We start from the raw sequence: 24013 nt of genomic DNA on the forward strand, positions 1-24013 counted from the left end.
ATTGAGAAGTCAGCTGCTAGTGTTATCGGGGCTCCCTTGTATGTTACTTCCTGTTTTTCCCTTGCTGCCCTTACGATTCTCTCTTTATCTTGGAATTTTGCCATTTTAATTATGATGTGTCTTGCAGTGGGCCTCTTTGGGTTCCTCTTGCTTGGGACTGTCTGTGTTTCCTGGATTTGCGTGACTTTTTCTCTCATCAAATTAGGGAACTTTTCCCTCATTACTTTTTCAAACAGGTTTTCTATTCATTGCTCTTCTTCTTCTCCTTCTGGTATCCCTATTATACAGACATTATTGCATTTCATGTTGTCCTGCATTTCCCTTAACCCCTCTTCATTCTTTCTGAGCCTCTTTTCTTTTTCTTGCTCATTCTGGGTGTTTTTTTCTACCTTGTTCTCCAGTTTGCCAATCCAATCCTTTGCTTCATTGAGCCTGTTTTTTTTTTTTTCTTTTTCAATTTAATTTAATTTTTCAGTTACATTTGAAATTCAATATTATTTTGTATTAGTTTCAGGTATGCAGCACAGGAGTTAGACAATCATATACTTTACAAAGTGTTCCCCCAATACTTCTAGTACCCATCTGGCACCATACATAGTTCTTACATTATTATTGACTACATAAAGTACGCTGTACTTTACAACCTGTCACTATTTCGTAATTATCAATTTGTACTTCTTTTTTATATATATTTATTGATTATGCTATTACAGTTGTCCCACCCCCCCTCACTCCACTCCATCCTGCCCACCCTCTCCCTCCCACATTCCCCCCCTATAGTTCATGTCCATGGATCATATTTTTAAGTTCTTTGGCTTCTACATTTCCTATACTATTCTTACCCTCCCCCTGTCTATTTTCCACCTACCATTTATGCTACTTATTTTCTGTACCTTTCTCCCCACTCTTCCCCTCCTGCTCCCCTATTGATAACCCTCCTTGTGATCTCCATTTCTGTGGTTCTGTTTCTGTTCTAGTCGTTTGCTTAGTTTGCTTTTGTTTTTGTTTTAGGTATGGTTGTTAATAACTGTGAGTTTGCTGTCATTTTTACTGTTCATATTTTTTATCTTCTTTTTCTTAGATAAGTCCCTTTAACATTTCATATAGTAAGGGCTTGGTGATGATGAACTCCTTTAACTTGACCTTATCTGAGAAGCACTTTATCTTCCCTTTCATTCTAAATGAAAGCTTTGCTGGATAGAGCAATCATGGATGTAGGTCCTTGCCTTTCATGACTTGGAATACTTCTTTCCAGCCCCTTCTTGCCTGTAAGGTCTCTTTGGAGAAATCAGCTGACAGTCTTATGGGAACTCCATTGTAGGTAACTGTCTCCTTTTCTCTTGCTGCTTCTAAGATTCTCTCCTTCTCTTTCATCTTAGGTAACGTAATTATGATGTGCCTTGGTGTGTTCCTCCTTGGGTCCAGCTTCTTTGGGACTCTCTGAGCTTCCTGGACTTCCTGGAAGTCTATTTCCTTTGCCAGATTAAGGAAGTTCATTATTTGTTCAAATAAGTTTTCAATTTTTTGTTCTTCCTCTTCTCCTTCTGGCACCCCTATAATTCGGATGTTGGAACGTTTCAAGATGTCCTGGAGGTTCCTAAGCCTCTCCTCATTTTTCCGAATTCTTGTTTCTTCATTCTTTTCTGGTTGCATGTTTCTTTCTTCCTTTTGGTCCACACCATTGATTTGAGTCCCAGTTTCCTTCGCATCACTATTGGTTCCCTGTACATTTTCCTTTGTTTCTCTTAGCATAGGCTTCATTTTTTCATCTGGTTTTCGAATAGATTCAACCAACTCTGTGAGCTTCCTGATTACCAGTGTTTTGAACTGTGCATCTGATAGGTTGGCTACCTCTTCCTTGCTTAGTTGTATTTTTTCTGGAGCTTTGAAGTGTTCTGTCATTTGGACCATTTTTTTTTTTTTTTTGTCTTGGCGCATCTGTTACTTAAAGGGGTGGAGCCTTAGGTGTTCCCGGGGCGGGTTAACGCTGGTCTCTGCTCTGTGACGCTGTATGTGGGGGAGGGACCAAGAGGGAGCAATGGCGCCCGCTCCACTCCCCACCAGAATTCAGTCAGTGCCACAATCAAATTGGGCCCCTCTCGTGCTGGTTCCCGAGTGGGTGGGCTTGTGCACGCTCTAGGCCCCTGTGGGTCTCTCCAACGACGTCTCCTGTGAGGCTGCGAGTTTCTCCTGCTGCCGCCTCAACCCCTATGGGTGTTTTCAATCAGAGGTTTGAGGCTTTATTTCCCCCGCGCTGGAGCCCTGGGTTACTCAGTCTGCTTCGCTCCCCACCCTTTGTCCCAGTTTATCTGTGCGCGAATGTGGGGCCGCAGGGTCTGCTAGTGGTCGGACTGCCTGCCCCGTTCGTCCCACACTCCTCCAGTCTCGGTTCTGCCACAGCAACGCGAGTCCTCTCTGCCCCAGCTGCCGTCTCTTCCCCTCCTACCGGTCTGGATGAATGTTTATTTTTTATCTCCTTGGTGTTGGACTTCCTTGCTGTTCGATTTTCTTTCAGTTCTGGTTGTGTAAGGAGGCGCAGTGTGTCTACCTATGCCTCCATCTTGGTTCTCTTGAGCCTGCTTTTGATTCCTCTACTGTGTTCTTCAGTTCAGAAATTTCATTCTTCATTTTCTCTTGGCCCTTGTTGATAGTTTCTATGTCCTTTTTCATGTTATCATAATTTGCAGTGAGGTCATTGTAGTTTCCCTGTAGTTTTTGGTAATTCTGTGTGAGCTCATTAAGTTTCCTTATAACCCGTTCTTTGAACTTGGTATCTGATAGTTGACATGCCTCTTTTTCATTGTTTCTGAGACTTCCTCCTTTCCTTTCATTTGGGGATTGTTTCTTTGTCTTCCCATTGTTTGTGAGATTCTTGCTGTTAGCCTCTGCTTCTTAAGTTGCTCTGTTCTGACCCTGTGGATTTATGGTGTAAACTTCTGTGGTAGAATACCTGTGAGATTCAGTAGTACAGTCTCCTTGATCTCCCGAGCTTACTTATCTTGGGCTGTGGTTTATGTTGCCTCTGTGTATGTCTTTGGTTTTTGGTTCTTGGTGGGTCTTTCTTTGGTGGGTCTTTCCCACCAGCTCTTATCTGAGGGTCAGTTTGTCCCCCACCTCTTGTTTTCTGTTGTGCAGGTGTGGGCAGGTTGTGTTGGAGCTGGTTCTTCTGTGTGTACAAGGTTTTGAGGCTTTTGCTGTTGTTCAGTTGTTTGTTCTTAGTAATTTCTTCACTATTTAGTTGTATTTCCAGATAGGTCCTGGGTTGAGTTAGTGTGACTTCCACTCCATGCTTCACCTTCTTCTGTTCTTAGCTGTTGATGGTTCCTTCGTTGGTGGGTTTCCTCTTCCAGGAGGTATCCTGGTGTTCACAGCTTCTACGCACTCTTTTTTGTGATAGGTTGTAGGGGGAAGGTGAAATGGTTTAAGACAGCAGGAGTGTATTATATGATATTTAAAGTACCAGCCCTTAGAGAAGAGATAGGAGTTCCTTTGGATATGTATAGTGTTAACCGTGATAATTCACCCGCCTAACCACTTTTTAGAAAGGGTGGAAAAAAGGTAAGACTCTTGTCGTTGGGCGGGGGGGGAAGGATTGTGAGTTGGATCTAGAAAGCTGTGCGCTTGTGGGAGGTCAGATTATGAGGTAAAGTGAGAGTAAAGGGTAGAAAATAGGTGTAATCTGTGAGAGAATAGAGTTCTCTTACCACACCAGTAATAGAGTTCTCTCTAACCACACCAGTAATAAAGTTCAGGAAACAGTGAAGTGGGCTGAGATCTGGGAGGGGTTCTGTGTTGTATTTACAAATGTATGGAACAGCTATTATTTACAATAGTAGTGGAGCAACAATCATGACAGAATCTATGTGATCTGGATAACTAGAATAGGGAGTATAGGTCCTAGAGTAGTGTGCTAATGGAACACAAGTGAAGTGAAAGACAGTTAATTAACAATACACTGTGAGAGAGAGAACAAGGGGAAAGCAGTCAAACAATGCAAATTAACCAGTCAAGCATACTAATAAAATGAGAGATGTATGACTAATGAAAAAAATAATAATACAAATATACAATATCTTGCAAGTTCTCTGGAGTAGCAAAGTGAAATGTGTTTCACTCTCTCAGCTGTTGGGATGTCCCCTCTTTGGGTCCAACTCTGATCTTTTCACAGTTCCAGGTTTTATTGTCTTACTTGTGGGAATTTAAAGAAAAAAGAAGAAGGAAGGAATGAAAAAGAGATATAAAGGGAAAGAAAGAAAGAATAAAATAAGAAAGAAGGAAAGAGAGGAAGAAGGTGTTAAAATAAATAAATAAATAATAAAGAATTATTTAAAAAAATAAAGCCTCCTGCTGGCTTCAAGCTGGGGAAGCCAGTTTTGCTGGTCTTTTTGGCTGCAGCAGGCTGAATGGGGCTTAGATTTGCTCTTCTGCATTCCTGATCAGCACTCGGCCAGCCTCCAGCCCAGTTCCCCAGCAGCCTCTCCTCCTGCAGGTTGGGGCATGCACTCTCCTCTGGGCTATGCGTGTGCGCGTGGGTCCCTCTGTGGTGCGCACTCTGCCCGGTGCCTCGGAAGTGGGTTCGGAGGCCCTCCAAAGTGCACACTCTCCCCGGGGCCTTTCACAGCACCACAGGAGTGCTGGCTGGCTGGGTGGAGAGGAGGCTGGAGCTGCTGCTGCAGAGGAATTCCCTGAACTGCCGCTGAGTGTCTCTTTTTTTTTCTTTTTCTTTTTGAGAAAATCCTCCTGCTCAATCTTGCCACTCCATACCAGGAAGGGCCTGTCCTCTCACACAGCCCACCTCTCCAGCATGACTAAGGACTGTGTGGGCCAGGGCCCAACATGGCCCAACTCGCAACTCTCAGCAGCTGGCACACGTGGTTTCCCTGGGTTTACCACTTCGTCCTTATTCCCCTACCTGCGACTTCAAGCAACCAGGTCTCTCTAGGTGCTGCTCAAGCCTTGTTTGGCAGGGGAGGGAGCCCTTAACCCGGCTCTCTCCCAGGAGTCCTGCAGTAGGCCCAGTGGGCACGGGCCTGGGGCTGCAGTCACCTTGTTCCCTGTGCTGGTCTCAGGGACCTTATTGTCCTGAAGCAATCCCCTTACCATCTGGTTTTTCAGTGTCCTCTATAGTTTTTGGTCTCCTATCTTCATATATGCTGGGGTACTGTTGACTGTTCACTTTGTTCCTCAGTAGATCGGCTAGGTGTTTCACCCATGTGCAGGGGGAAGTGGATTCCACTCCCACCTATCTCTCCGCCATCTTCCCTCTCGGTTTTTTTTCCCTATTTTCCTACTCTAAAACCTAGGTACGTCTTATGGTCCAGTGCATCTTATAGTCCTAAAAATACGGTGATTGGGGTCAGCGTAGACTCTGTCCCAAACACACGTGATGTCTCTTTTGAGAGAGCCAAGTGAGCATGGGAAAAATCCCAGAATCTCAGCTGATATTTTAACAACCCTCTACAGCTTGGGATTAAATGTCTTTTCTCTCAGCATGTATCAGCTTAATCTAACTATTTTCTTTTATAGACCTTGAACACATGCTTACTTACAACTATAATTATAAATATAGTATAAATATAACTACATATATTTCACTTGTAATTATAGGTACAATGTACTCATTTACAGGCAGCAGTTGCACATTAACTTTACTGGGTGATGAATTCAAATATGTCGAGATGAACTTTAATGATGAAAAGGCAGAAGTCTCTGTGTGCAGGATCCATTCTTTCGGCAGCTGTCTTGGTGGAGGTGACCTGAGGTTGGAAGCCCCCAGGGTGGAACTGTCAGCACTCTGGACAGGGTGGTGGCTGCGGTGTCTGATGGGAGCACTCATGTCTCAGGGTTCAGGCTTTGCTCTTGGTTCTGAGGCCACTAAGCCTGACTTTATGGTCTTGCAGGAGATTCTATGAGCTGTCTAAAAGTCCAGAGTAACTTCCCTTTTTAGTTGAAACCAGATTGAGTAGATGGTTTCTAGCTAAGAATCTAGTGATATTGGAGTACAGGTTTTTGAAAGTAATTTTATCATTTGGATGCTGTGTTAAGGGTGTAGGGTTTGAGGCCAAACTGCCTATGCTCACATGTTGGCTGTGTTAATCTGGTTAAGATGCTTCTACCTTCCTCTCAATTTCTTAAATACTGCTACTACCTTTATTATTACAGTGATGACATTTAGATAAAATAGTGCCGGGTAGCCCAGAAGTTCTCCACCCATGTTACTGTCTTTGTCGTCATCACCACCGGACCACCACACAGTTTGTTGAGCGCCTGCTATTCATTCACTGATGGAGTTCAACAGAAATGGAGAAGAGTTACAAACTAGATGTTCTAGCAAAAGTTGGTGTATAACAAAGCATAATAGTGTTGTGTATAGACATAGTGACTGAACTCCATCTCTGCTCATCCTCTGTTTTTCTTAGGATACCTAGAGAAGTAGGGAAGGCATTTTCAATCATTTAAGATTGGTTTCATTGGAGTGATGTTAAGTGCCAAAAGGATTTGATTGTGAATTAAGAATAAAAGGCTTGTGGTAAGAGTTAGAATTTTGTGTTTAATAAGCGAAGAGCTTAATGCATTTTAAGGCATTCCATTTGTTGTTTAATATTCTCAGCATTTATTATTAAAGTGGGGTGGTTGTGGAATAATTATAGTCCACATGATGATATTCTTTTCTAAAACATCATCATGTGGATGAAAATCTATAGTTTTTTTCAAACTAATGTAGTAGGGAACACATAGTATCTGAAGCTTCAAATAGTTTGACCTCATAAGCACAATACTGCATTTCCTTGTTAAATTCTTAAATGAAAAGCATAAGTTTGGCAATTGGGTTTTGGGTGTAGGGGATAAAAGACATGGGAAAAGGATGAGATTTTAGTACTATTATGTTAATGAAATGGAAAATTTATTTGGGAAGAAAGCAATAGAGATGGTAGTTCAAACTTTATAAATTACAACAACTATAAGGTGAATCTGGCCAATCATTTTTAGTGTTCTTTTTATAAGGTCTCTGTGACTTATTACATTAAGACAGAGTAGGAGGGCAGAACACATATTTTGTACAGAAATGAAATAAGGAAATGTTTAAGTGGTTTTACACAATATTCTAAACTTGTTTTACTGTGAGAAGGTTGAAAAGTAATAATGCTTATTAGACATAGACTAGCAGCATTGTGGTTACCGAGTTAAATTAGCCCCTAGATGTGCACCCATTCATTTACGACGATGTAGAGTGGCAGAATGGCTTGGTAGTCTAGCAGTGCTTCCTAAACTGAGGCATTCCCGGAGCAAAGAGGTCTATTCAGGCATTTTCTGTGTAAACAAAGCCAGAAAATATTTGAAATGCAGAGGCGGGGAAAATAGTGACCAATAAGTGAAATCAGAATACTTCATAAATCTCAGCATATGGAATAACTAGCACCATACAGGCACAAATTTGGCTTTCTGTGGAAGTTTTTAGAATCTATGTCCCAAGAAAGAGACACAGAGTTAGAAAAGAACTCAAGAGAGGGCTTGACCCACCCCTAAAACTTTTGAGAATTAGCTAGCTAGCTGGGGATATTGAAGGAGGGATTCATTATTAGCTCTCAAAGTGAGGCCTATTGTGAAAGGACCCTCAGTGTTTAATTCATTCTGGGTGTTCATAACAAGAAACCATAGACTACAAGGCATAAACCATAGACGTTTATTTTCTCAGCTTTCTGGAGAGTGGGAGTTTGAGATCAGGTTGCCAGTAATGTCAGGTCCTGGTGAAGACCCCTGCCTGGCTTGCAGATGATACCTTCTCACTGTGTCCTGCCTTGGCCCTCCCTTGGTGCCTGTAATCAGAGTGATCTCTCTTTGTTCCTCTTTTCATATAGCTACTTATCCCGTCATGAGGGCTCTACCTTCATGACCTCCTCTAACCCTGGTTACCTCCCAAAGGCCCCTTCTCCAAACCACTGTTGTGTTACAGTATCTTAGAAAACTGGAGTTTGCCTATAGTAGGATGTTTAATAAAGTTTTATTTTTAAGATAAAGAGAAAGTAAAATTAATTGATTTGGTTTGATAAGCTGTTGTTTTAAGAAAATTAGGTAGATCAGCATTGGTAATATTTTTAGGTCTGAATATTACTGAGGAACAATGAACAGGGTTACTTGGTGCTATTTTAGGTCTTAGGCTTTTGCAGAAGAAAAAGCACATGATACAATGGAGTCAAAAGATAATGATTATTGGTTAGTGGTAAAAGTTATCCCATCCCATCTGTGGTAATATCATAGATTGCCTACCAAATTATGCTGAATATGATTTGTTAGAAAAGTGATTTGTTGCTTTAATAAAAATGGATAACCATTGTTCTCTAATGTCTCATTTTACTTTTATTTTTAAAATGAAAGACTTCAGTTTGATCTAAAATTCCAACAATATCTCATCTCTTGAACTAGTCTTTTCACTAAAAGAACTTGATTTAATAGTGATAGCCTGTTACAGTATTCCAAGTCCAATTATTTCTCTAAAGAGCAGAAGTTCTTCAAGTAGAATAAGGATTTGTGAACATTCTAGACTCCAGGAATAACATGGTAATTATGCTGATGTGGTAAGATTAAAGTATAAAATGCTTGAGGGATTGAAAGTGGGAAAGAGTTGTGGTAGGCTAAAAAGAAGGTACCTGAAGCCAAAGTCTCAAGTGCTTTGCCAATGAGTTTGAACTTCATTGTATGGGCAAAAGACACCTCCTGGGAATAGAAGGTAACAATCAGATTTGTATTTTAGAAGCATTTTCATTGTCAGGAAATTGGAGATTAGATTAAAGGGTGTAGACATGGGAAGCAAGGGAAGTGAATCAGGAAGTATTTAGTAGTAGAGGGGAGAGGGGACAAATGTGAAAAAAACTTTTGATTGTAGAATCAAGAAGACTTGGTGACTTATTAGTGAGGGACTTTCTGTAATCTAGGCTTCAGTTAAGGGTTGGGGGCGGAAGTGAGATTGCAGTGGCGTGGGGGCTGAATAGGATTTATGAAACCAAAGACCTAGACAAAGATTTTTGGAAATGAGGAGAAACAGATTACAATGGCTTGAAAGGTAGTCAGGTTTTGACTTAGGAAGACAGAAGCATGCTTGGAAATAATTGAGGAGTAGACAGAGAGAAGAAATAATGAAAGGTATAGTAGCTAATACTCTATGCAGAGTTGGAAGAAAGTTGAATTTTCACCAACAAGGGAAAGATTACAAGTATCTTCACATGCAGGATATTGTTATCAGGTTATCATTATCTGGTAGCTTTTTCTTTTTTTAAAATTTTTATTGTTATTCAATTACAGTTGTATGCCTTTTCTCCCCATCCCTCCACCTCACCCCAGCTGAACCTACCTCCCTTCCCCACCTCCACCCTCCCCCTTGATTTTGTCCATGTGTCCTTTATAGTAATTCCTGTAATCCCCTCTCCTCACTGTCCCCTCTCCACTCCCCCCTGACTATTGTTAGATTGTTCTTAACTTCAATGTCTCTGGTTATATTTTGTTTGCTTTTTTCTTCTGTTGATTATGTTCCAGTTAAAGGTGAGATCATATGGTATTTGTCCCTCTCTGCCTGGCTTATTTCACTTAGCATAATGCTCTCCATTTCCATCCATGCTGTTGCAAAGGGTATAAGCTCCTTCTTTCTCTCTGCTGCGTAGAATTCCATTCATTCCTCTATACCAACAACGAAACTGAAGAAACAGAGATCAGGAAAAAAATCCCATTTGATATAGCAACAAGAAAAATCAAGTACCTAGGAATAAACCTAACCAAGGAGGTAAAAGACCTGTACTCAGAAAACTACACAACATTGAAGGAAGAAATTAAGGAAGACACAAACAACTGGTAGCATGTATCATGCTCATGGATTGGAAGAATTAACATTATCAAAATGGCCATACTCCCCAAAGCAATTTATAGATTCAATGCAATCCCTATTAAAGTACCCATGACATATTTCACAGATACAGAACAAACATTTCAGAAATTCATGTTAGCTTTTTCTTGCCTTCCCTCTCCCTCTCTCTCTGAAAATCATAATAAAATTACTTTAACTTAAGGATTTCTTATAATATATTCTGAATTATTAAACAAAAAAAGAAATCATTGTAGAAAGAAAAAATTGGTGGACATTTTTTAAAAATGTATTTGTTATTTATATATTATGTTGAAGTTATAGGGATTGCTTTAGGGAAAGATGACCAGACATCTGGTCTTGCAAGCAAAATGAAGTGTGTGTCACTCAGGCTTCTTACTCTCTATCTGATTTTCATTATGGCTTGTTCCAAAACGTTAATACATAAATTTAATTAGAAAGAAAAGAAGTACTTAAGACTAATTAAATAAGGACATTTATAATAGGGCAGGACTTAGAGTAGAAAGAAATTTTAAAGATACATTTATCCCACTTCGCTTTGTTTTTTTCTTTCCTTTCTCCTGATTATTTAATTTTATTGTGAAATATAGCACATGCATAGGAAAGAATTGAGAATAATGTAATGGACTCTTTGAATCCACCTCTGTTTATATTTGCTTGAGATACTTTTTAAACTTTTACAAAAATGAAATATTATGGCACCATTCTACAATCCCTTTTCCCCTCATATTTTTATTTATTTGTTATTTGAAAGTACTTTCCCTGATTTTTTCCCTCTTCTTTGCTTGAGGTAACCATTGTCTTAAGTTTAGTGCTTATCAGACTCATGTGTTTTTTTTTTTAATATACCCATTTATGTCCATGAAGAAAAGGTAATTACATTTTGATGTTTTGTACTTTATATACCAGTAAATGGTATCAAATGTGGTTAGAATTCTGTAATATGCTTTTTTGTTTAGGGGGATTTTTTTTTTTTTTTGGTAAATACTATATTTTTGAAGTATATGCACGTTAATATCTGGTAGAGTTAGTTCTCTACTTTGTTTTTCAGAGTGTATTAGCTACTTATGACCATGTATTCTTCTTCATGAATTTTATGATAAATTTATCAGTTTCCACCCTTAAACTGTGTTGTGGGTTTCATTGGATTCTTATTAATATTCTTGATTGATATATAGAGAATTGGCAATTATTTATACTATTTTTCCACCCATGATACTTTCTTTGTAAAAATATCATATTTTAACATTTAGTTAGGAACTCTTTTATGCTCTTCAGTAATGTTTTATAATTTTCTTCAAAGGTTTTATACTTTTTTGTTAACTATATTTCTAAGTACTTTCTGGTTTTTATTATTGTGACCGAGATCTATTTTCTCTTCCACTCATGTATTTATTTTTTATATTATTCTTGTGTCCAGTTACCTTTCTGATACCTCTTATAAGTTTTTATAGTTTGTGTGTAGATTCTTCTGTTGTTGTTTTTTTCAATGTAGAAAGAGATCTCATCTAAAAATAAGGAGAGTTTTATTGTTTTCTTCCTTCTTCTCTTATTTTCCTATTTTGTGTTTTAGGGTCTCGTTTGCTAGAACCTTCTAGAATAAAATCAATTCCCTTCTCCTTCTACTGTCCAATGATGTAATAAATATTCTATAGCTCTTTATACATACCACTGTCATTGCTCAACACTTTATATTTATGTTCTTTCCATGATGATTCCCTCTTTATAAGTTAGTTAGGGTTATGTTATTTTAATTTCTGAAAATAAAGGTTTTGGGAAAACCAACTATTTGATTATGGAATTCTAATTTAATTGTCTTTTTATCAGAGTAGTCTAGCCAAGTCCTGAGAAGAACTGTTGAAGCTTTGTAGAGCTAGAGGACAATGCTTAAAGATTAGGGTCCATGAAGATGGGAGGTCTCATAAATGTCCCAGGCTGTGATTTGAGGTGAGGCCCTAATGGGCTACAACCTAGGAGTAAATGTGAACTAAAGGTGAAACAGATCTACATGACTCTACTTCAGCTTCAAGTTTACGTCATTGGCCTCCAGAATTAATACCTAAAATTCATCCTGGACTCCAGGTGCTTCCAGAATCAAAACACAATTCTCTCCGGAGAGAGAGAACATCATTTTAGTCTTCAAATTATTTATAAAGCTGTTTTTAAGTAATGTGGCACATAGTGAGAGAGACAGTCATGCAAGGGAATGTGACAATATGAATGAGAGCCATTAGGAACTGTAGAAATAGAGTCAAAGGGGCTAAATTATTGGAAGTCCTAAGCAAAATTTCTATAATTGTAGTTTATTCAAGATGTTAAAAATGATTGAAAGATTCTGCAAGGAACTTATTTGAATAAGAAACAAATGGAGAATCTACAAGTAGAAAAATACAATAACTGAAATGCGATGGATTTAATTCAATGGATGTATCAAATTAGACATTACTGGAGAGAGAATTAGCAAACTGGAAGATGGATCAGAAGAAAATACCCGGAATGGAACATAGAATAACAAAAAGATGGAACTATGAAGAGAGAGTAAGAAATAAAGGGTATAGTAGGGAGGGCTAATTGGAGTTTCAGGAGGAGGAGAGTACTAATGCAATATTTGAAGAAATAATAGTTGAGACTATTCCCCTAAATGATGAGCAATATCCAGCCACATATTTAAGAAATCCAACAAATTCTAAGTGGATTTTACACAGAGTCAAAACTATGAAAACTAAAAATAAAAACATCTTAAAACCAGTTAGAGAAATAGCGTACATTGTAATTGAAAAAAGCCAGCATTTGACATCATCAACACATCTGCGTGGTGAAATTATTAAAAGAGAGTTAGTCCAGATGGAAGAGTAGAGGAGGGAAGAATGAAGGACAATGAAATGGTACCTATGTGGGTATATCAGAGTGAATAGTGACTATATAAAACAATAACAATGTCTTGTGAATTTTAAGATCTATGCAGAATTAAAACAACATCAGTGATATCCTATATGCTGGGGGGGATAACTGTAGATAGTGATGTAAAGTTTTTGTATTTTCCAGAGCTACCTAGTCACCAGTTAGAAATAAATTTTGATAAATTGAGAAGCATGTGGTTAGGTAGCAAGAGTATAAAACTTTCAAGTTGCCAGGGGAAATATAATGACAAATAAGTATTAAATTAATTGAGAAGAGGACAAGAAAGGAGTAAAAAGGAAACCTAAATGTAAACCTAAATGTATAAGTACTTACATTAAATATACCTGGTTTAGCTACAGTACTTAAAACATCATAGTATCTGTGCAAAGATAAAACATATAAATTAATGGTAAACAAATCTGAAAGTCCCAAAATAGATATTTGGTTTCCTGAAAGGCACTAAGATAATTGAATGGGCAAATGGTCTGTGGTCAGGTAGATATCTCTATGAAAGTAAAAAATATATATCTACATATCTATGACAAACTGCACAAAATTCAAGATAGATCACACTCTAAGTATAAAAGCTAACACTCAAACTTCTAAGGGTAAAGATATGAAAATATCTTAAGATTGGTAGACAAAGATTTCTTGAAAAGATACACAAAAAGTACCACTAATAAAATTACTTGATATATTGGATTTTATCAAAATTGAAAACTCTTGCACTTTAAGCAGCACCACGAAGAACATGAAAAGGCAAGCCATGGACTCGGAGAGTCTGATGAGGTTGTACAGCCATGGGAACACTCCTTTAATGTTGATGGTGGGAGTTTAAAATTTGTATAAACACGTGGAAAAATTGCTTGACAGCACCCACTGCAGCTAGAGACTTCCATGTCAGATGACCCAGAACTCCACTTCTACGTGTATCCCTATCTCAGAGTGTACACCCGCTGCACCGAGAGACACGTGCAGGAGTGTTCACAGCAGCGTTACTGTCATTGGCAAAAGACTGGAAGCAGCTCAAGGCTTCATCAGCAATAGGACAGATAAATGTGGCATATACTTATACAATAGCATACCAGTATTGTACAGCAATGAAAATGAATTAACACACTTAAATTCCCTGGGGGGACTCTCATACTGTTGGGTGAAAGGAGCCAGATACAGGAGAGCACACACTGCGGTTCCGTTAATACAAGGTTTACAGGCGGGCAGAGCTAACTTACAGCATTTAGGGATACATATCGGGGGGTAAAACAGTAAAGAAAAGCAAGAAAGCAGTTAACATTAAGATCAAATTCATTTGTGAGACCGAAGGGTGGTGATCAGAAAGAGATTTTGGAGGGGAGGGTGCCAGCAGTGTTCTGTATGTTGACCTAAGTGGTTACATGGTCTTGTGTAATAAAGACATGTTACCAAAAGGTAGGTCAAAATACTTGCAACTTTAAAAATTTGTCTGCAGGCACACATAGCACCACATACCAGACATGGAGCGCAAATGGAGGGAGGATATCCACCAGGATGCTCTCAGTGGACGTCCCTGGATTTTACACAGAATGTGTACTATTCTAGAACTAGGAGACTCTTTGTTAAATATTAGATAATAAAAGTAACACTTATAGAGGGTGTTGTCCTCTGTAGAGAAGATTGATTGGGTTTATACCTGTGTTGTTCAGGGGAGGATTTAAAGCTGCTTTATATGCAGTAAGTAGCATTTGAGTAACATTTGCAATCACAGAAGCATTTCGGGCAATGGTATGATTATTAACAAAATATACCTTAGCTTCAGGGAGAATCATGGAAATTACCCAGCAATTATTAATCCATGACTGTTTCCTATAGTCAGTAGTTCCTTTACTTTTCAACACATTAAAAAAAAGAAGAGCATTTTTGTGTAGTTAAGTGAAGGAAAACTGTAACTTGACTTTTTTTGAAAAGGAAATATTGTCTAAGGCCATGGAATTTGATTAAAATGCTAGACCTCCTGTGGCTTCAATTTTCTATCAACACCCCAACAGTGCCCACCTTTCAAGATTGTTTGGGGTGTGATGTAACGCATCAGTGCTCGCGCAGGGGTATCGGTACACATGATGTGCAGAAGCAGTTTCTGGGAACTGGTAGAAAAGCAAGCGAGCATTCGGGCGAAGAGTTTGCGTTTGGGAATTGCATACAGACTGTGTTTTCCAGCTCTACTGCCAATCCTAGCTCTTTAATTGTGTATTTCACTTAACTTTTCTTCCTTCGTTTCTCCATCTTTAAAATAAGGACAATAATAGTACCTACCTTACAGGATTGTTGAGGGTAAAACAAAGTGCTTCAGTATAGTGTCTGGCAAAAAGTAGGTGATCATATAAATCGTGGCTCTTGTTAGAGAGCTGTTTTGCATGTGACTTACGTTTATCAGCAAAATTAATTAAGTGCCTGGAAAAAAAGTGCACTTTTTTCCTATATATAACACAAGTATAGCTTTTAAGATTTTTGTGATCATCCATTACTACTAAGCTTAATGCTGTCACCTATGTAGTCATTTATGGGTGTATTTGCTATGGTTAGGCATAAACTGTAGTCAGCATCCTTGATACAAAGTTGGAAATTAGCAAGAAGAAATGGAGGAGGCGTGTATGATGGATTTTTTTTTTTTAATTTCCTGAATTTAGTTTAAGTATTTTTCCTTTATTTCTCCACAGGAATTTCCCAGATTCTTTCCACTGCACATTGTAGTTCTTGAAAAAAATAGTAAAGTTAGTGGTATTGTACCAAGTCTTGCTCTTTTATTGAATTCCATTTTGATTTTGAGTGGGCGGGGAGGCTCTGTGTTTCAAATCTGCATGTAGGTGTGTGTATGAAGGGCGTAGGGGGGGTGTGAGGGAGGGTGAATGTATTTCTTTCGTAGAAAACCTTCCTTGATTAGTACTCTTTGAGTCAGTAACCACATAAAAACCAGTGGTTTAGAGAGGTTTGTGCCTTGTAACTGTGAGGTCTCCAAGCCTAACCCTTTATCCTGCCTTATCTCCTTCAATTGGTTTACTGCTCCCTGAATCCCAGAAATAACACTCATTTTGCTCAGATAATTTTGAGCCCAGTAGAGTTTAGATCTTTATACTTCTAGATTATGTAGCAAAAGGAGCTTAAAAATTAAATAATGGTATTTATTTCTTTATGGTCAATTCCAGAGGTTGGGAACTTGAGAAGAGGAAGGACATGAGATGTGCAGTATGTTCTTCCTTAAGATTCTACTTTTTTTAAGTCTCGACCTGGGAGCATGAGGACTTGCTCCTCATATGAATGTTGCAGCTAGGTTTGTGCTGAGCTTTGCCCTTAGTCTACACTGTAACCTTCCTAACCTCATTTTCTCTGAGATCCTTCAGGTTAATGCGTATCTTAGTTGGTTTGGTTTGGGGACATGTTGAGTTAAATGCTATATGGCAGGGGTGTCAAACTCGTTTTCACTGGGGGCCACATCAGCCTTGCAATTGCCTTCAAAGAGCCAAATGTAATTTTAGGACTGCATAAATGTAACTACTCCTTAACAGTTAAGTGAGAGCTTGGTGCTGCTGCCGGGTAGAAACAAGGTGCCAGGCTGGATAAAACAAGGTGGAGGGCCAGTTTCGGCCCACGGACCTTGTTTTTGCCACCTGTGCTATATGGGGAACTTTTTTTTTGCCTGTTTATACTTACATGGCATCTGAAGTGTCTTGAATTCCATATAAAATGAGGGTTAATAGTACCCTATCAGTGTTTAAAATCTGTATGGAAAAATTATACACACACCAATTTATGATCTCTAGGCACATCAATTTACTGACACAGTGACAGAGGAACAATTTTAAGGAAATCAAATATAGTAGCTGCCAGCTAAGAAGAGATTTAGGAAGTGTGAAAATGACAACCCTTTTCATGTATAACATTACATCCCTTACACATGCCATCATAATGGAGCACCCTGTCTCAGAGCCCTCCCTCTGTCAGGTCTCCTCCTTGCAAGGCACATAGAAACATGTTTTTGTGGTTGTTTATTTGTTTTCTTAAAAAGCATGTATTATTACTCAAAAGAAGTACATATGGAGGCTGGTCACTTCAATCCATGGTCTTTTGAGCAGTTCAACAGTGTCCTTCCTCGAGGACCTGGGCTCTTTCCACTTTCTGTCCTGCTGTCTTCAGTGTGTAGGCTTTGTCCTCATGCTTGTTTCTAGGACGGCTGCTGCCCCATACAGCCATCTGTCACACACCCAGGCAAGGTTCCACAGCCATTCTAGGGGTCCTCCCCACTGCTCTTCTTTCAGACATGGGGAGGAACATAATCTGGGAGGGTAGCATGGGAAAAAACACAGGGCTGATTTTTGAAGAGGTTTGAATAATGTGTTGGGCATTTGTGCAAGTTAGGTGACTATTTTTGAATATGAAAATTTATATGCTAAGTCATGGATATACAAAGTCTGTCCCGAAGATATCCAGCCACATAATATGAAAAATAGAGACATTTACTGATGAAGATACAAGAAACATTGTACGTAGGATGATGACACCTCGGTCTCCTTCAAAGTAGGCACCTTGGGACCTCACGCAGTTCTCCCAGTCACCATCAACTGCCCCATTAAATTTTCCTGAATCTCATAGATGGTCTGAAATCTCTTCCCTTTCAAATGTGATTTTGGTTTTGGGAAAAGCCAGAAGTTGCAGGGCACCAAATCTAGGCAGTAGCAGGGCTGAGTCACCCAGGTATTTGATGTTTCTCCAAAAAACTCTCCACGAAACATGATCTATGAGCACGCATGTTGTTGTGATGAAGCTGCTGATCACCAGTTGCCCATAACTGTGTCCTTCTCAATAATCTGAATAGTTCTCATGGAGGAATGTTCAAGCTTAACAAAAAATTTGATGCAGATTCATTGCTGTCCTTGCTCAGTCATTTTCTGACTGAGCCACACAGTACACATGCTCACTCAACAGCATCTACCACCCTTACTGACTAGTACAGTGAAGTCATCATTGTTCACACATGTGCACTCCAGTCCACTCTTCTTGGCTGCCAGGTTATGTTGATGTCATGCAAACCATTCTTGTTATATTAACAATATTTGGACCTTTTCTGGACAGACCTCATATGTTCTAATGCCAGTAGGGTCTTGAAATATGTGAGATTTCAGGGTATGATTTTCTTCACCAGATTGCCCCAAAATATATGAGTACTTGACAGTGTTCTAATCTAAGGGAGAGTTGTGTGTACATGTTGAAAGTTTCTTCTAAGTCCAGTCCCATCTACCACGTTTAATTTTTAATTTTAATATCATAGTTCCCCATCCTCATGACCTTAGGACACTGTAGATACTTAGTGAATACTGCTGATTGATTGACAATGGTATTCAAGGTTGACCTTTTCAGAATGAACACATTGGAAGAAAGAAGTAAATAATATACACTGGAGTTAGTGTCTTAGGTGCACTAAAACTACTTTTTACTCTACGTGTGAGGCTTGTTCAGAGCCCTCTTCTATAGGCTTAGCACATACAGGAACAGAGAATAGCCTGGCAAACTCCCTCACAGAGGCCATTTAGTTCTCTGCATCTTTATCTTGTCAGCCAAACCCAAAGCATTTTGTCCCTATGTCTGTCTTTCTGTTGTCACCATGTTAAGTAGCTCATTCTCATTTCAGGTCTGGCCAGGTTTTACTCCCAGTGTAAGCTCCTCTCTAGTCCTCTTGGCCACTGAGACACATGGTTGCTCCATAGGGTCTGTCTATGGTTTTAGTTGAATTCTAAGTAGTTTAAAGACATTATCTCATCTGGGCATCTACAATTACATTTCTTTTTTATTCTCAATGAAGCTTCCTCCTCTTTATTCCCTGATTTGAGCATTACAAGTACATTCCTTTCCATCATATTTTTGACACATTGAGACTAACATTTTGTCTACCATTAAAGGTTAACATAAATATATTTTGCTTTAGAATGAGGAGGGGTCCATTTATTGCATAAAATATCTAATGTATTGCCTTATTCGGTTCTTTACAAATATTTGGGTTTAATTTTGTCATTTTTTTTAGAAGATGGTTCTCAGCAACCCTATGAGGCTATATGATTTGCATGTGAAACCCAGGCAAGCCAGGCATAATAAAATTTATACATATATTAGCTCTTTCAAAGGTAGTTTTCATTTTTAAAGGGAAATTGAAAAACAATGGACTGTAGTAAATTTGTAATTGTATTCACTAATTTCTCAGTACTTTTGAGTTATTGAAACCATCCTTTAGTAATTACCATTTTTCCTTAGTAAACATTTATGTGTTTTTTTAACCTACTTTTTGTAATCTGACAAGAGTAGAAAGGGGTTAGAAGCCAAATCTATGGTGGAATGAAGAAAATGACAAAATTGAAACAGTGAATAAAGAAATATACTGTCATTGTTTTTATTTTACACTCCCCAAATTACTGTGAAGAGCTTGAGAGGTTTCATTCTTGAATAGAAAAAAAATAATTATTCACAGTGCTTTGGTGTACTTTAAAAGTCAAATTGTTAATACTGTTAATTTGTTCAGATAGCACTTTGTAGGAAAATATATCAGAGATAATTGTTTTCAAGATACAATCAGGTAGATATATCTACAGAAGACAATCAAAAAGAGTAGCAATAGGGCATTGATTGTTTTTTAGAGATAAATATTCTGCTCCATTTTTAAATGTTAACAATTGTGAAAGAAAAAGTCCCACTTGGGAAGAAGGTTTTCCAGGTTGCTTTGCTGGCAGGTGTTGGACATTGTGTGGCATCTTAGATGAAGAAGGCAGTCTTTGGGAATGACTCGCTTCAAGGACCTCAGCTTCCTGTGGTGAAAGCTGCTATTTTCAAAGCACAGCAATGTCAGTGGAAGTGTTCCTGTGGCCTCTGTGCTACTTCTAGTGAAGACCAAAGTTTCTCCCTGAATCTGAGGATGCCTGTCTGCTAACAAAACAAGTTTCAGAATGTTTCCAACAAATGCACTGCACACTTCCTGTTGTTTGTGGGACTTAACTCTCATTTATTAATGGAAATAAACCTTACTTGTTTTGGTCCCTTTTAACATCACTGCATGCTGCAGATACGATTTATAATCATTCTAAAGGTTTTTTTAAAAATCCAAATCATATGACACTTGGCTCTGAGACCATCCACATTTTCCCCTTTCACTTTTTCTCTCTCCTTGACCTAGCAGCAGGAAGCCTTTGTCTGAGGTGTTCATCTGGAACAACTTTTCCACACTTGTTTTCATGTTCTGTTAGATTACAGGGCAGCAGGCCTACCTTTGAAGCTCCTTTCTCTTTTGTTTCTTTGCCGTGCACTCCAGTAATTAACTTTGTCCTTCTTTTATTTGTTCCAGTCAATCGCAGGCCACTCTGCTGAGCATCTTCTCCCAGGAGTACCAGGTTAGAAGTTTTCTCCTTTGTGAGGGTTGACAGGTGCCTAATTGAATGATGAATGTCCCTTTATTTCTTTGTAATTGAACTGCCAGCTCTCTGATTGGGTTGGAGGATGTTCTCCTTTCCACATCAAGCACCGCCTGCGTCTCAGTGGAGGCCTGCCAAGCCTACCCATCCATCTGTCTAATAACATCTAGCCTTTGCTTATTTGGTGGACCTGTAATAAATTATGCTAAACCATTATTATTCTGACAATAATAATTTCCCTGTGTTGCGTGGTTCCATGTGCTAAATGTTTGCTGACTTGCACTGTCAGTGCCGCTTTCCATTGCTGACAGAGATGATGATAAATGACCATTGCTGGAGTGGCAGAAGGCAAGAGAGGCAGAAAATGGAGTCATTTATCATGAGATGACAGATGTCAGTCAAGTGGCAAGTCTCGATGGAATTACTTTTTGTAGTTTTCAAATAAGTTGTTTTTAAGCAATGTTCTTCCCGGTTAAAAATAGCAATTGGATTGTAAAACTAGAGTGCAGAGGACTCAGATAGAATTGAATTGAAGGAAAATTAATACAAAGGTTTTCAAGGGAACAAGTTTTTCTTTGCCCTCTGCAACCCTAAGCAAACTTATTTAGATTCAATTGCTCTGACCCTGTTGGCTTTTACATACATACTGTACCTTGTGGTGCAGTCTGAAGACATTCCCACCAAGCAATGGAAATTAAAATGTGCAGGTTCATGGAGTAGAAGGGGAAAAGACCTACCAGCACCCAAATCCCCAAACTGTTATTCAGTTTGCCCCAAGTGTGAGACATGGGAATGAAGAAATATGTCCTTTTTGTTCTTGAATCTCATCTGTGACACAACATAAAGATCTTTTCTGTTTCGTTTCAGAAACATATTAAAAGAACACATGCCAAACATCATACTTCAGAAGCAATTGAAAGTTATTACCAGAGGTATGACCTGCCTGCCCCACTAGAGGGTATCATAGTACCTATTAATTGTAATAATAATTATGAATAAATTAGGTTACTAAATGAATTTTCTATATAACATTCAAAAGCATTTTATTTTAAATCTGTTATTTAAGACATTGCATATATTTTTGAGTGATTTCTCCAATGCTGTGCTTTGCAGATTTAGAGAATATAGTGAGACTGCCTTGATTACGTGTGTGTATACAGACTCTGTAGGCAGTCATTGCAATATTATGAAACCTCCATGCCCTGCTGGAAACTACTGTAACTGCGTGTCTTGTGTACATCCATATGTTCATGTGTATATATATACCTATGTGCATAAGTTTTCAAACCAATTTTCATTTATTTCTTTAGATCAGCAAGTTGAAAAATATATTAGAAAATAAAACTGAATTTTGGTGCAGTTGTATTTTTCATCATAGGTATTGGGTTAGCCATTTTGGGGGTGGAGGTGGGGAAAGACATATACCAAGTAAGGACATAGAGATATATAATAATGTACAACTGTCACAAAATAAAAGTTTTTATTTTAAAAAGGAAATCTTGGGCATTAAATCAACATCATAGTGTCTGTAGGATATTTAATTCCAGCCTAATTTATTATAAATAGGTTTCAAACTCAGTTCTAAAACAAACAGAATATTTTAAAAACTATTAAAAAATTTTATTCTCTTTGTAATATGACTGATTTATAATGGTAAGTAGCAGTGATTTCCATGAGAAATTGTTGGCTTCATAAATATTTCAAGGGCATATTGGAAAGGAAGATTATTTGAATATATGCTCTTACATTATTACACTGAAGACTGGCAGATCAACCTTTCCGTGGTGAGAGTGACGCTGCCAATTTTAGATGACTTTTTATGCATGAAAATTTTATGAATGAAATTACTGTACAGATAAAATACTGGTGTCATGCTTTTGTAAGGTCATTTTTTAAGAAGAGAGAAGTTATTGAAGTTCTATTTTTTAAAAATTATACATTCTGTATATGATAAAAGATACATTTAGTTTTCACTAGTAGTATGTTAAAGAAAGGTGAGCACACACATACAACTTTTGTATCTAGAATTTCTCTCTAAATAAGTCTTTTTAAAGTTTGAATTGATTTACTCAAAAGTCATAATCTCCTTAATGAAATTAACATGTAAATTAAAGTCATAATCCAAATCATACACATCAGATTAAGAATGGCTCATGAAGTTCTGTGAAGCCACCAACTGTTTCGGCATTCAGGCCCTCCTAAGAAAAACTGAGAAGTTATTTACATGTCAGAAATATATCCTTGCTTGTGAAGTTATAGTCGTAGGCCGTCATTGAAAAGTATGGTTCTCCGTCCAGATTTTAAAGCCTTGCTAACCTAGGTGAAGGGAAGTAGGGCAGTCACTAGGACTTTAGAGATCCACTGTGAGGCCAGGGGGCTGCTCTGACAACCATTTTTCTCATTGTGTGAAGGCTGTTTCAGTAGATGATTTGCAAGATCTCTAAGTGCTGCTTTTTAAAATCTTAGTTTCATGAAGAAGTGCATTTAATTATTAAAGTATGAACACACTTTATTGAATCATCTGTGTAGTTTAGGCCAGAAATAAAAATCTTTCTTTTTGTATGGTTATTAAAACGATGAACACTTGAGTGGGTAATAATGAGAATACAGAATTATATTTGTATATCTTTACATTTATTTAAATGTGAGAGTCTCAATTATTTCAAGAAGACCTGAACTCTGAAACAAAAATGTAAAGTTAGGCTGAAATGGACAGACTAATGGGAAAGCTGTCTGACTAGCTTCCTACCCTGCCGCGCCGCTCCCTGACTTCCGCCCTGCACTTTGTGCTTAGAGACAGGCCGTGTTGTTACCTTTCAGATGAATTGACTTTACAGGCCTCTTGGTCCAAACGTGCCGAGTCTGCGTCCTTGTATTCTCTAAAGTAAATTGGCCTTGAAACAGATTTTTTGTTTTCCAGCTCATTAGAATTAAGGAAAATTGTATTATCTCAAAACATAGTTTAGCAACTTGACAATGTTAACAACTTATTTAATTTTTTTGCTTTTATAAAAGCAATACTCACCTATTGTGAAAATGAAGCACATTTGTGATGATTTAAAAAAGGAATGAATGATAGCTCACAATTGTGCCCAGAGATAAGCACTGCGGTACTTTTCATTCTACACCTTTGTCCATCCGTTTTTGTATCGATGAGGTCATACTATATATGCAACTGTGAATCCTGAATTTTATACTTGGAAAAATGGATATGACATACTGCCATTTTGTAGAAAGCTTTTGTAAGCATTTTATTGATTGCATTACTTCATCATATGAAAGTATAATTTACTGAATTATTCCTCCGTGGAACATACATGTTTTCAATGCTCTGATATTTTAAAAACTATGATAAACATTTTGATATATAAGTCTTTACATTTTGGATTGGTTTCTTAATATTTCTAGATCTATAGTTGTTGGTGTAAACAATGAGCATTTAAATATTTTATTATATATTGCCAAATGACTATCTAGAAAGCTTGTGATTGTTTCCTAGTAGCAATTTTAGAGAATTCCCAAGTCTCTCTGCATTCTTGATAGCATTGAGATGATTTCTATTCAGAATTTGAAGTCTGTATTTAAAACCATATAATCTACAGTGTGATTCCATCATGGGTATCTGAAACTTCACAGTATCAAAATATCATAGAAAATGTTTTCTCAAGCTTCTGAATTATTGAGGAAATTCCTCCAGTTCTTCATGTTGTGTATGTATAGTCATAGCTTGAATGTTTATTTTGGAAACAATGCCCCTGTACTAATGGCATTTTATTTCCAAATGGGAAACATACTTGATAAACTGTGTGCCCAC

General features: G+C 38.0%; 1 protein-coding gene across 5 annotated transcripts in view; it reads left to right on the forward strand.

The window, feature by feature from the left end:
* The window catches only part of CDIN1 (CDAN1 interacting nuclease 1), a 234555-nt gene that overhangs the window by 38481 nt on the left and 172061 nt on the right, over positions 1–24013 (forward strand). For 3 of the 5 annotated variants that reach the window (XM_024567672.3, XM_053928953.1, XM_024567671.3), the window contains exons 2-3: positions 20133–20178; positions 21067–21131. The exons of the other annotated variants lie outside the window; for them this stretch is intronic. In XM_024567672.3, coding sequence (XP_024423440.1) covers positions 20133–20178; positions 21067–21131 — 111 coding nt within the window. The remainder of the gene's footprint in view (positions 1–20132; positions 20179–21066; positions 21132–24013) is intronic. 5 annotated transcript variants of the gene reach the window in all.

Source organism: Desmodus rotundus, chromosome 7 (assembly GCF_022682495.2).
Source record: "Desmodus rotundus isolate HL8 chromosome 7, HLdesRot8A.1, whole genome shotgun sequence".
Classification (NCBI taxonomy): Eukaryota; Metazoa; Chordata; class Mammalia; order Chiroptera; family Phyllostomidae; genus Desmodus; species Desmodus rotundus.